Source organism: Vigna unguiculata, chromosome 1, assembly GCF_004118075.2.
Source record: "Vigna unguiculata cultivar IT97K-499-35 chromosome 1, ASM411807v1, whole genome shotgun sequence".
NCBI lineage: Eukaryota > Viridiplantae > Streptophyta > Magnoliopsida > Fabales > Fabaceae > Vigna > Vigna unguiculata.
Window position 1 is genome coordinate 17,158,737 of NC_040279.1, and position 13,423 is coordinate 17,172,159.

At 34.7% G+C, this 13,423-nt stretch overlaps 1 protein-coding gene across 1 annotated transcript; it reads right to left on the bottom strand.

The window, feature by feature from the left end:
* Positions 1-12,672, bottom strand: LOC114194342 (uncharacterized membrane protein At3g27390). Its single transcript, XM_028084507.1, has 10 exons — positions 12,059-12,672; positions 11,233-11,341; positions 10,933-11,128; positions 10,708-10,844; positions 9,472-9,760; positions 1,940-2,046; positions 1,716-1,854; positions 1,395-1,590; positions 994-1,234; positions 1-496 (listed from the first exon to the last, which is right to left on the bottom strand). The coding sequence occupies exons 1-10, from the start codon at positions 12,150-12,152 to the stop codon at positions 277-279; spliced, it is 1,728 nt and encodes a 575-aa protein (XP_027940308.1). The 5' UTR covers positions 12,153-12,672; the 3' UTR covers positions 1-276.
* Between the last annotated feature and the right edge of the window lie 751 nt (positions 12,673-13,423).

A 13,423-nucleotide genomic window follows, 5' to 3' on the forward strand; every position in this document is an offset into this window, starting at 1 on the left:
TTTGCACATAAACAAGGTCAGAAATTACAATTAGAAATTAGAAAAATTTCCTATACATTGAGAATTTTACAAATTTAAAGCTGTCATCGTGCTTTTGTTTACAACAACGGAAAAATCATATCTAATATGATTTTTTTTGGTTAATAATATAAATTTTAGTCTACCATTTATAGGAATTAACTCACAATTATTGTCAATTACACTCATATTTCTACCTAAAGAATGACTCAAGGATACACCTATGAGATTAAATTTGTCAATTACACGGTATTGTTATCATGAATTTTCTATGTCTCGTACTACGTTTAATCCGTGAGAAGAGCCGTTTCTTGTCCCCTTGAAAGATTTGAAACTAACCAACCGAGCAAAGGCACTCTTTGATCTGGTCATTATTGGACCTCCAAGTTTCTGATCATCACATAAAGATTTTACAAGATCATCGAAGCGTCGCTTGAAGGTTGGGAACCTTGACATGGATTTAGTAATCCCTTGCAATCTGTGTTTCAGAACGGAACAAAAATGAGACAGATTCTTGACATGGATCATTGGAACCAAACCCCTCTGAAGTAAAAGCATCATCAGAAAAATGGCAGGGTCCACCACTGTAAAGTATTTTGGCTTTTAACAACCAACAAAATGTAACCTTGAAATTGGGTTGAGAATTATATAATAAACCAATCTAGATTAGCTTCTAACATATGAAAGTTTTTCACGAGATACGTAATTGATTACTGCTTTACAATAAAAAACCTTAGAAGTTTGTGAAATGTTTTATGGAGAAGTTAGATGCGGTAGCATTTGAAGATGTTAAGATTCATATGTTTGATTTTTAAAATATTCAAAAAGTTTGATTTATTTTAAGAGAAAATATATTATACATTAAGAGAATAAAACAGTTTTTCAAAATCATTTAATCACAAAACACTATGCATGGTAAATTTGTAAGTGCTTGCCCAAATTCACATTAACCAAGTTTTTTGGTATGTTAAGTACCTTCTAGCCAATGCCTCGAGTTCTGCACGTTTGACTTCGGATTCAGGGGCTGGAGTAATGATAGATTTTTTCAGTCTCTCTGCATCACCAGTCAAGAGAACTAACTTGCAGAGGTAGTCCTCTTCTGAGGCAGAAAGATTTTCAGCTTTGATTTGCTCTTTAATGATCAAAAGGGGGTTAAGGAACCAGTCAAAAAATTTCTCTCTTGGTCTGTTTGTAGTAGTTAGTTCAGTATCATCACCTACATTGGGCAAGTAACCAAAATGGTTTAAAGAAAAAAATCTCAAAAAGAGAAAAGGGTAAGGAAAAGTGTAGAAGTCTTAGAAGGTTAAAAAGAAAAAAAAAAAGAAAGAAAGGAGCTAGGGGAAAATAACAAGAACTGCTCGAAGGGTTCCACTTACCGATAAATATACCCATGGCATTGGATTTTGCAGAGCGCAAGAGTCCTTGAACTAAGCAATATGCTGGCAAACCAATACTAATAACTCTATTCCCTTCACCAGATCTGGCTTCTTCTAAGTCTTTTCTTGTAATTAAACCTTCAGAAACCATTTTTTCTCCAACTCGGCAACATTCCTTGAATAACGCATCCAACAACTACACAATTCATGAACAATATTATTTTGTACGGACCATCAAGCTGAAAAACATTATCACGTTCAAGGAAGATAAAGATGATATCTTGAGTCACATCATTCGAGACAAGATATTACAAAGAATACCTCAAATGATTTCAGCTCAGCAATGTTGTTCTTCATTGAAGTCGTGCGAGAAGGGGCCTTTCGGAAGGAGCTAGGTCTTGAGACGGAAATTGAATTAGATGCTCTTTGTGATGAATCAACTTCTTTGTGAAACTGAGGCCTATCATCAGAGATCAATCGCATAAGAGAATATTAAAGCATTAACTGTAAATCACAGTGATAAATGCGAGGAAGCAGAAAAAGACCTAGGGAAGCAGGTTCCTTCTGGCATGTCAAGAATATCATTGCTGTATTCATCATAAATGGCCAAAGCTGCGACAACATACGAAAGACCGAACTTAAAAGAAGACTCCTGCATTTCAGAGAACATAGAAACACAGTGAGACAGCTAGGAAACCAGCAGCCAGGTTTGGGGAAAGGAAACAGATTTCATTTTATTCACACTATATAAATGGAAACAATAGAAGAATATCAGTACGAAAGGAAATAATAATCAGAAAATGGAAAAGCCTGATAGATCAAGGGTATGCAATTTGTGAACCATCCCAATTAAGAGGACTTAGTAGAAGCTTAGTGATACAGACCTCTTAGCCTTCTCACTACACTCAGCCCCCTTATCCTTTTCCCTCTTCCTCAAAAACATTCCGTTGCTACTAATTAACAACACTATTGTCCCACTCTACACCTCCTTGCTAGTGCGATAATAAGGTAATGGGTGCTAACGAAACAATCTATGCCAGTACTTTCACCATACCATCCATTTGAAGTTCCAATAAATTATCCCGTAGCCTGATAGATCTTGCACTGAAAAGACGCCTCCCGTTTACCACCATGTCCTGCTTGCAATTGCAGCACAACAGCAAGGAGTATTTTATGCTCCCAGTTCTCTGACAGTGCAGGTGGTAATGGTTGACTGCTGACAATTGTAGCTACTTAGCAAGCCTGCATTTTAGAATTTTAAGCAACCTGTCCTGTCTTAATGACCCACCTCTAAAGGCCTGTAAAATCTTGGTTTTAGCTTCTCATTTATCTTAGGAAAAATCCTAATTGTACATACAGTCGAACCTTTATCTAGACTGAATCTCAAGGCACTTTGATGCAAATAGGAGATTATTCGGATAAAAATATCCTAATATCTCCATAGTAATTCAGAAAAATATCTCTAGAATCTACGCATTCGTTTTATTTCCCCTTTTAAGAGATGTGATTGTTACAAATAGAAGAGCTGAAAATGTAATTATCATGCTAGTTGTTAGAATAGGTCATCTTTAATATAATTTATTGAAAAGTTGTTGTGTACTTTGTTTTGTACTCAATTTCTAGATTTGACCTTTCTTATTCTTTCCTCTTCCCTCATTCATTCTATCCAGACCTCCAATGTCATTACAAATATGAGATTTAAGAGAAGGGAAATCGAGCTTTCCAATTCATTCTGTATTCTTTAGTCTTCATCTCAAGTTGGTATCAAAGTTGGTCAGTCCCACTCTGCCTCACTCTGATTGTTTGGCATAGAAAACGCCACCTAGCCACTGTTGGCTACAATCCCCCACTGTGCCACAGTTGCAGTTTCGTCTACCGAAGTTAGGCTTTGGTTGTCTTGAGGAGTGCAACACAACCCATGTGGCTGTGTCCAAACTCCACTAGACGTGCCACCATAAGCTATCTTCTTCTCAACCAGACCTTCGCACGTTGTCTCGCACTACCTTCTCGTGGTTGGAATCCTTCTAGACCACCTTCTGAGCTCATTTCCGCCCTTGGTTCTTTATACTGGTACTGTTTTGGTGTGATGTCAAGGGTTCCTCACGGTTTCTCTCTCTTGCAACCCTATTTTTCCCTTCACATAATTGTGCTATGCTCTTGCCTCTACCTTATTTCAAAAAGTCTTCAGAGAAACTAAATGGAAAAAACTACCTGTGTGGTCTTGGTATGCTTCAGTTGAACTTTGGTTTTCCTTGGCCAAGGTTTCCATGATCATTGATGAATGCACTTTTATGCACTCATAAAGCATTTAATCTTAGTCTTCTTAAAGAATAATGTGTTCAAATCATTTGTTTTAACTCAGATTTGTCTAAATAGGGCAAATATAGCTTTGATTGCAAACATATGCTAAAATCAACTTTTTAAGCCCCATTAGATGATAGTTGTTCTAGGTAGATGATATGTACTAGACATTTTAAGTAGAGGAAGGAATCTAATTATAGACTCTAGCATGTTTAAATCCATTAGACAACTTGATCAATCATCTATGAGCTAAGTTTTGATAATGTTTTATAACTACATAGATGTTTCTTGGACATTCTAATGTGTGCTTTGTCTAACTTGTTAGATATATCGTATTAATTAGGAAAACATAGCGTCTATTGTTTATTAGGAAAAATAGATATTGTTTCATATTGGTAGATATTGTTTATTATAATATCTTTTATTTACCATATTTACATTTGGTTGCCATATATACTTGTATTTTAGAAATAAGGGAGATTAACCCTATATAGTTTTTCTCAATATTCAACGTGGTATCTAGAGCTTAAGGTTCTTTTGGCATTTTTTTTCGTCGCCTCTACTACTGCAACTGCTGTCGCCACCACCGCCGCCGTTGCCGTCGCCGTACTCGCCATTGTCGTTGGTCCTAATGGTACTATTGATCGCCTCAAAGCTCAACTTGTAGCCAAAGGCTACACACAAATTTTTGAATTGGATTATGGTGATACTTTCTCTCTAGTGGCAAAGATGGCTTCTGTTCACCTATTTCTAGCCATGGATGCTTTTCAACAATGGCCTCTTTATCAACTAGATATCAAAAATGTTTTCCTCAATGGAAATTTTCAAGAAATTTATATGGAGTAACCTCCTGGATTTGTTGCTCAGGGAGAGTCTGTTGGATTGATATGTCGTTTTTGCAAATATTTATATGACCTAAAACAGTCTCCTAGGGCTTTATTTGGAAAGTTTGGCAACATTCAACAATTTGGTATGACTCGAAGTGAGTCAGATCATTCAATCTCTTACCGCCACTCAAGTGTTCGATGTGTCTATTTGATAGTATATGTTGATGACATTGTTCTTACAGGCAGTGACCACATGGCATCTCCTAGAGGAAACAACACGTCTGCCACCATTTTCAAACCAAGGATCTTGGCAAACTCCGATATTTCTTGGGTATTAAGGTAGCACAATCCAACGATAGTATTGTTATATCTTAAAGGAAGTATGCATTGGATATTTTGGAGGAAACTAGGTTGATGAATTCAAAACCTGTTGACACACCCACGAATCTTAATACCTGTTAGATATTGTTTAGTTATTGTTTGATATTAAGATATTGTTAGTTACTCTATTTAATTGTACCTCTCTCTATTATAAATAGATTTCCCAACATCTCTGTCACCATTTTCAGATCAAAGATCTTGGCAAACTCAGATATTTCTTGGGTATTGAGGTGACACAGTCCAATGATGGTATTGTTATATCTTAGAGAAAGTATGCCATGGATATTCTGGAGGAAACTGGGTTGATGAGTTCAAAGTCTGTTGATACACCTATGGATCCCAATACTAAACTTCTACCAAATCAGGGGAGCCTATATCTGATCCTGAGCAGTATAGAAGATTGGTTGGAAAATTAAATTATCTTACCGTTACTCGTCCTGACATTTCCTTTGCAGTCAGTGTGGTAAGCCAATTTCTTAATTCTCCATGTGAAGATCATTGGAATGTAGTCATTCACATCTTGAAGTATATTAAAAAATCTCCTAGAAAAGGATTGTTATATGGTTCTAATAACCATACAAGAGTTGTTTGCTATTCAGATGCTGATTGGGCAGGATCTCCTTCTGATAGAAGATCTACATCTGGATATTGTGTCTCCATTGGTGGTAACTTGATCTTGTGGAAAAGTAAGAAACAGAGTGTTGTAGCAAGATCCAATGCAGAAGCAGAATATAGAGCTATGGCCTCAGCTGCCTGTGAACTTGTTTGGCTCAAACAATTGCTGAAAGAGTTACAATTTGGAGATGTTACCCAAATGACACTTGTGTGTGACAATCAGGCTGCTCTTCATATTAGCTCTAATCCTGTCTTTCATGAGAGGACCAAACACATTGAGATTGATTGCCATTTCATTCGAGAAAAGATCATATCTGGAGACATCAAGACTGAGTTTGTTAACTCAAATGATCAGTTAGCAGATATTTTTACTAAGTCTTTACGAGGGCCTAGAATTGATTATATTTGTAACAAGCTTGGCACATACGATTTGTATGCTCCAGCTTGAGGGGGAGTGTTAGATATTGTTTGATATTATTAAGATATTGTTAGATATTTTTAATCACAATATCAAACAATATCTTCTATTTACTCTATTTATTTTTCAGTTACTCTATTTAATTGTACCTTTCTATTATAAATAGATTACCCTATATGTGGTTTATACACAAGGGAGATTAATCTCAATCCCTATTTTCTTTATTCTCAACAATACCAAACTCCTACCAAATCATGGGGAGCCAATTTCAGATTCTGAGCAATATAAAAGATTGGTTGGAAAATTAATTACCTTACAATTACTCGTCCTAATATTTCTTTTGCAGTCAGTGTGGTAAGCAATTTCTTAATTCCTAATGTCAAAATCATTGAAATGCAGTCATCCATATATTGAAGTACATTGAATGATCTCCTGAAAAAGGTTTGTTATATGGTTCCAATAACCATACAAAAGTTGTTTGCTATTCAAATGTTGATTGGGTAGAATCTCTTTCTGATAGAAGATCTACTTCTGGGTATTGTGTCTCTATTAGTGGTAACTTGATTTCTTGGAAGGGCAAGAAACAAAGTGTTGTGGCAAGATCTAGCACAGAAGCAGAGTATAGAGCTATGTCCTCAGCCACTTGTGAACTTGTTTGGCTTAAGAAATTGTTTCAAGAGTTACAATTTGGAGATGTCATTCAAATGACACTTATATGTGACAATCAAGAAGCACTTCATATCAGTTCTAATCCTGTCTTTCACGAGAGGACCAAACACATTGAGATCGACTGCCATTTCATTTGAGAACAGATTGTATCTAGAGACATCAAGACTAAGTTCGTTAACTTAAATGATCAGTTAACAAATATTTTCACTAAGTCTTTATGTGGGCATCTCTTTGTTAGATGTGATGGGCTTAGGCCCATCTCTTTGTATTTCCTATTTATAATGCATAACCCTATGTGCTCAATACACATTAGGGATTCGTCCTATATGCCTCTTTCTCTTTTATTTTAAAAAGGCTAAAATGAAGTGATACAAATCATTTTGTTTTCTAGTCACGCTTTCCCTGGAAAGTGTGTACTTAACTATGCAAGTGGATGACATTGCCATTACAAGGAATGATGTTTCTAGAATATCTCAATAAAATAAATACCTTTTGCAATAACTTTTAGAGCAAGGATCTTGGAAGTCTCAACTATTTTTTGGGCACAGAAGTAGCCCAATCAAAGGTTTTGAAATTTCTCAAAGAAAATATGCTCTAGACATCCTAAATGAGACATATATGATTGTTTGTAAATCACTGGATGGTCTTATAGGTCCAAATAAGAAATTAATGGCAAAATAGAGAGGAGCTTTCTCTGATCTATAAAGATAAAAATTGATTTATCTTACAATTACTAGACCAAATTTGTCTTTTGTAATTGGTGTTGTGCGTCGTATGCAAAATTCTTGTATTGATAATTGGAATATTGTCATCCGTATTACAATGTACATAAAACAGGCTCTAGGACAAGGTATACTTTGTTAAGATAAAGGGAATACCCAAATCTTTGGACATTGTGATGTTGATTGGCTGGTTTCCTACAGACAAACCCTCTACTACAAGATAATGTGTTATCATTAAAGCTAATATTATCCCTTGAAAAAGCATAAAACAAAATGTAATTGCCTAATCATCCTAAATAGAATTTATTGAAAAGTTGCTATAGTTTTGTGTTATATCCGGTTTCTAGATATAACCTTTCTTATCCTTTTCTCTTTCCACTCATTCATTGTATTTGTCATTGTAAATATGAGACCTTAAGAGAAGAAAATCAAGCTCTCCAATTCATTCTCTATCTTTTTGTATTCATCTTGGCATTTCTCACTTGTGCACTTATATGGGTAAATCAACTTATAAATGCATCAAAACAAATCTTTGAGAGGATTCCTCGGACTTAATTTATTTGTTCCAAGCATGACACATTTAAAAGTTGTTGTGTTTTGTGTTATACCCATTATAAATATGAGATCCTAAGAGAGGAATCAAGCTCTCCAATTCATCTTGTATTTTTCTGTATTCATCTCTAGTAATTAATAAAAGAAAAATTCTCCCTCTCATTATTCAAGTCCCTTAACATCCCTTCTATTCTTATCACCACACAGCTTCATTTTCTTATGAGTCAACACCAAATATGATTTGACATCTAACACTACTGTTCTTTGAACCATGCCATCAACTGGTTAACTTCTACTTTGATAAATCTTATGCACATTTGAGCAATATTGAAGGGTCTATTCCATATGTGGTCCTACAGGAAACATTTCACGGAAATGTAGTAGTTAGCAATGAAAGAGAACTCAACCCAACTAACTAAGCCCTATGGGCCACTGGTTATGTTTAAAACCTGTAAAGAATTTCATAAACTGACAATTTCAGTATGCCCAATTGAACATCCAACATTGAATGATAGACAGAGCTGAGTTTTAGAATGGTTTCTAACTGTTTACAGAGATCAGTCCAAAATTGTCTCATAAAAAGGTGATCTCCTTCTGTGACTGGTGAAAAGAAAATCCGTGAAGCCTTACAACTCTTTAATGAGTAACTCAGTAACCTCTTCAGAAGTATGTAGGTGGGCAATGTGAAAAAGAAAATGACTATACTTCGTGAAGTTGATCTACTAACACCATAATGATATCCATCCTTAGGACTTTAGGAAGTTCTCAAATAAAATCCAATGTAAATGTTATTGCATACCTGTGTAGTATTGGCAAAGGCTGTTAAAGACCATGCAATATAGAACTTAATTCTAAAGATCAGTAGTAGATAACGTTTGGTAGTATTCTGCAAGCCAGTGTCAAAGGAAAGTACTATAGTTTTTAAATATTATCCTTCATTCCTTCCCAACTGCTTGCCAGCAATCCACTTATATTTAACAAAATTGTCTGTCAAGTGTACAGGTGTCCATACTTCCTTAAATTGTTTCTTGCTTTATACATTCATTTTTTGTATTGATAAATTGATTTTGCCTTACTCTGTGCAACACACGCTCTCCCCCCTTCACATATTATATGTTTTGAAAGGGCCCAAAATAATCCTTCCCAATGTATGGTGTTAACAATCCCACATAAAAAAGAGCTGGAAAAATTATAATTTATTTTAAGTAGGTGCAAACCTCACTTGACAAATAAGTTTTGAAAGGTTAAGCCTAAATCCGTTTTCTAAGATTGTATAGAATGTAATCTAGCAAAATTTGTAGAGAGTGTGTTGGAAATCTCACATTAACTAAAGATATAACCAAATTATAGTATAGAAGTGTGTAAACCCACCTTACAAGACGGTTTTGTAAGATTGATATTAAATCTAAATCCACTTTCTAAGATTGAGGACATAATTTGGTTAAGCCACCTTACAAGTCAGTTACCCTATTTTGAACTAATAACAAAAATATAGAATCAATTTAATTAATACTTATATCCACCATTTCTAACAGCTATAATAACAATAGTAGCATAGTACAACTCGGTAGAGAAAAAATATGAGGACCGACCTGATAAGCAATAATTCCTGCATATGCACCAAGAAAGAAACTTGCTAACATGGATGCCAGAACTGCCCCGCCAACAGCCAATGGCCAGAGAAGGATAGCAAGACCCGCAAGAGGCACGCATATGGTCTCCAAGAAAGGGCCTTCACGGCCAATGAGGTCATGAAACAGTCTATGCCACCCCTTAAAAAGCATGTATGGACCTTTGAATAGGGCAACAAATGATATAATTGGCACATCAACCACAATTCCAATAACTGCAGCTATTAAAGCACCAGGAATATAAAGCAGCCTGCATTAAAGCAGAAAAAAATTAAAAATAAATCATATGGCACAAATCCTGTCAGCCATCATATTTGGCATATTATGACTGGATATTATCTAGAATTACCTTTCATGGTCATATTCTGTATTGCTTTTATTTTTTAAAAAACACCAATTCAATCACTTTTCTTTTTCAATTTACAGATGAATATTCTCATGATAAATCTATCAGAAACTAAAGATACAACTAGCACATAAAATACATAAGGAAAAAGAACATAGTTAACAATTAATGTTATCTGGTTCGCCAAGTATTGTTTGCACCAAAAAATAGAAAATTTTGGAAAAACAATTAATTGAGATTTTTCTGTACTTTGGTTTCTACTTTTTACTGAAATGCCACTGGAACCGGAAGATATTCGCAAAAATAATTATCATTCTTTAAGATTCAATCCAAGAATAATGTCTTCTGTCAATATTTTCAGTAATATGCTCAAGCATGCTAATAAGTTTGGTATGGAAATGATTAAAGATTAAAATAACCTAACTATCGCTGCTTGGTATTACATACAGAAGAGCTGTGCCCTTAAGAGTTAAGTTTTTGAAAGATAGAAATCTACAGGAAATCCAACAAATATTGATATTTTTTTTTTCATTTGTTTCAACCCAGCTCCTTTAGTTTCAAAGTAAAATAACTAGCACTCGAGTTGATAACATACTATCTACAGAACTAAGATTTAAAACTTGAAAAGCTTTAAAGTATAAGTGTGACCTACAAACACAGTTAAACAAGAAAAAATGGAGCTTCAACCAATGTGTAGAGATTGTTTCCAACTGAGTAGGGTCAAGGAGGGTAGCTGTATGCAGTCTTGCACCCAAGAAAGCGTAGAGGTTGTTTCCAGGTTTTGAACTGGTGGCCTCCAGGTCAGACAGCACAATGACATAAAAATAAACAAAATAGAGAGGCATATAAACCTGATCTCATAATATTTTGCATTTGGAGGTCCTCTATGTAGCAGGTCATCCATAACTGAAAAGTACGAATGGAAAGCAACGTCTTTTACATCCCTTACAACCATGCAGGCCTTTTGAACAGTGCTCCAAGTACCATCCTGACAATTTAGTACAGTTTCTGAAATTAATAACAGTAAAACAGTGGTAATGACCATCTAAACCAGAAATGAAACATAATGAACATACAATGAAACAGTGGTAAAGCTTGTCATCTTTTCCTTCCTCTACAGCTTCAAAAGTAGCAAATATGGGTGAAAGAAAACCGTAGGCTGCTCCACCTACAATGCTTCCAAGAATACCAAAAATCGGACACAAAACCAACAGCACCGGTAGTACACACAGGCAGATAACAATCTTCAGAAGTGGCCCTAATTGTTTAGTTCTGTCCGTCAGGGAAATCACCATGAGAAAGTAATCACAATTTCATAACACACAAAGATAGAAAAGTGAGCAAAAATTTGAAAGAGTGGCAGTCAAGGAAAGCACCTCAGAACGCAATAATATGTCCAAACAGCATGAACTGTCCAAAGTGCAACTATGATAGCGGTGTTCCCAGTTGCAATTATTATGCATATCAAAGGGCAGAAAAGGATACCTGAAGTTATTTGACAGTTTGAGCAATGATAAGTAAGGTTTACAATCACAAATCTGACGTAGAACCATACCCTAAATCTTCTCTAGTCTAGTGAAGCATGAGATACAATAAGCTATTACATATTCCATTATGGAAACTAGAAAATGAAGCAAGAGCAGAAACTATTTAAATTCCTCGGTTTTGCCTAGAAATAATTCTAAGCTGGCCTTGAAAAACTATATAGTTGGCTGCCACTAAATTTATTCCTTTGTATTTTCAACTCTCAAAATTATAAATCTTGTGCTGCCGCGCTAATAAACAAGCTCATAAGATTAATCAGTAACAAAAGTACAAGGTTCAATTATTTGTATTTACGAGATGAGATACTTGAAGCAAGGTTCAAGGTCTGGTTGACATCAATTAATTTAATGAAAGCTAATAATTTGTCAACAAACATCGGTCACAGAAAGCTGAATAAATTTCACAGCACAAAAATCAGTGAATTTTTTCTTTTGATCCGCTCAGCACAATCACTGAATAACTTAACAAATTATAAATAGAAAAAATAATATATGCACAGATGGTCCATTACTATTTCATTTACTGAAGTAACAACCTAGAAATCGTCTCTAAAATGCTCAAGTTCAATTACTAAATTTTCAACTAAAGTTCAACTAATTTGAAAATAAGAAACTCACAACAATCGAAAAGAACGTAAACAGATTCATTGCCATTTACCTTTGATATTGCCAAGAAGCAGAAGCCCAATGAAATAAGGAAGAAATCGGACGAAACTCAACAAAGAAGCACAAAACCCCGTAGGAGGCTCCATTCACTCGGATCTCTGCAGAAGAACACTACAAACTCATCACACTTTCGGTTCCCCACTCACCACGCTCAAGTTAGAGAAGATCCAATCTTTGACCCAGTGAGCCTTCGATCAGCACATAAGAAAGGTTTCAAATAAACACCCAGAAGCCAAAAGCCCGTTTTTTCTACAGTGATAAACTAGGACGAAAACTCAAACGTGCCCTTTACTATGCCCCTAATAATGACCATAGAAACAAGTGGATCTTCCTGAACCCCTTTTTGTTGGGTTCTCCAACTTCATAACGGTAAAAAAAGTTAACTTTGTCGATAAGGGTACAAACTGAACGTGACTTCTCTGGCACTGTTGGAAAATTTCACGTCCGAAAAAATCAGAGGGATGTGAATGAAGCAGTTTGGATCACAGAAAAAGAATCAGCATCGCATAAGGTTACCACATCTTCATATTGGTCGGATTCATTTCCACCGCCCCCCCTCCCCCGTTGCTTCCAACATTGTGTATAAATATTTTTCTTCTTATTTGTTAGGCCAAAACAAAAAACAAGTTGAAGCTTTTCTTTCTGTGCTTTAATGTGATTGTTAATGATGTTACGTGCGTTTATATTTCTTCTAATTTCTTATGCTACCAGACAAAGGACCCAATTCTTGAAGTTGAAGCAAGGAGGTGCTGATTATTGTTCATATTGTAATCCTTTTTTGGTGGTGTAATTTGCGGGAAAATAATTAATCGTAATTGAAAGTTGGTGAAAAAAATAAGGAAACTAAAATTATATTTTTGCTAAATTACAATATTGGTAATTTTAATTCCCAATTTACAATCTTGATTTCCTTCTCTCTGTCTCTTCATTTTTTTTCTGCCATTTTAGTTTTCATATTTATTTTGACAGTCAGCTTTCTATTTTTAAAAAATCCGTAATCTTGATTAAAGATTTTATTTTGTTTATGTGGTCGAATTGAAGTTTATATTTAACGTATTCATGTAAATTATTTACGAATAAATTATTTAATTATAAAATATGAAGAATAAAAGAATTAATGTCATATATATAAATACTAAAGAATTGAACAAAATTTCAATTTTTAAAAATAAGAAACTTAAGTTTTGGAAGAAAAAGTAAAAGGACAAAAATAAAAATTTGAATCTTTGTTTACTTTTATTTTCAAAATCTTAATTAACCAAGAATCAATTTTATTATTTAATAAAATTTATAATTTATTATTAAATGATTATTTGGTAAACCAATTTCTTTTTGTGATTTTACATTTTATTAAATT

Excerpts from the sequence above, each read along its gene's own strand:
- LOC114194342 (XM_028084507.1), bottom strand. The coding sequence starts at position 12,152 with ATGGAGCCTCCTACGGGGTTTTGTGCTTCTTTGTTGAGTTTCGTCCGA. Across the intron at positions 11,342-12,058 it reads GCTTCTTGGCAATATCAAAG|GTATCCTTTTCTGCCCTTTG; the intron begins GTAAATGGCAAT and ends AAATAACTTCAG. Across the intron at positions 9,761-10,707 it reads GCAAAATATTATGAGATCAG|GCTGCTTTATATTCCTGGTG; the intron begins GTTTATATGCCT and ends GCTTTAATGCAG.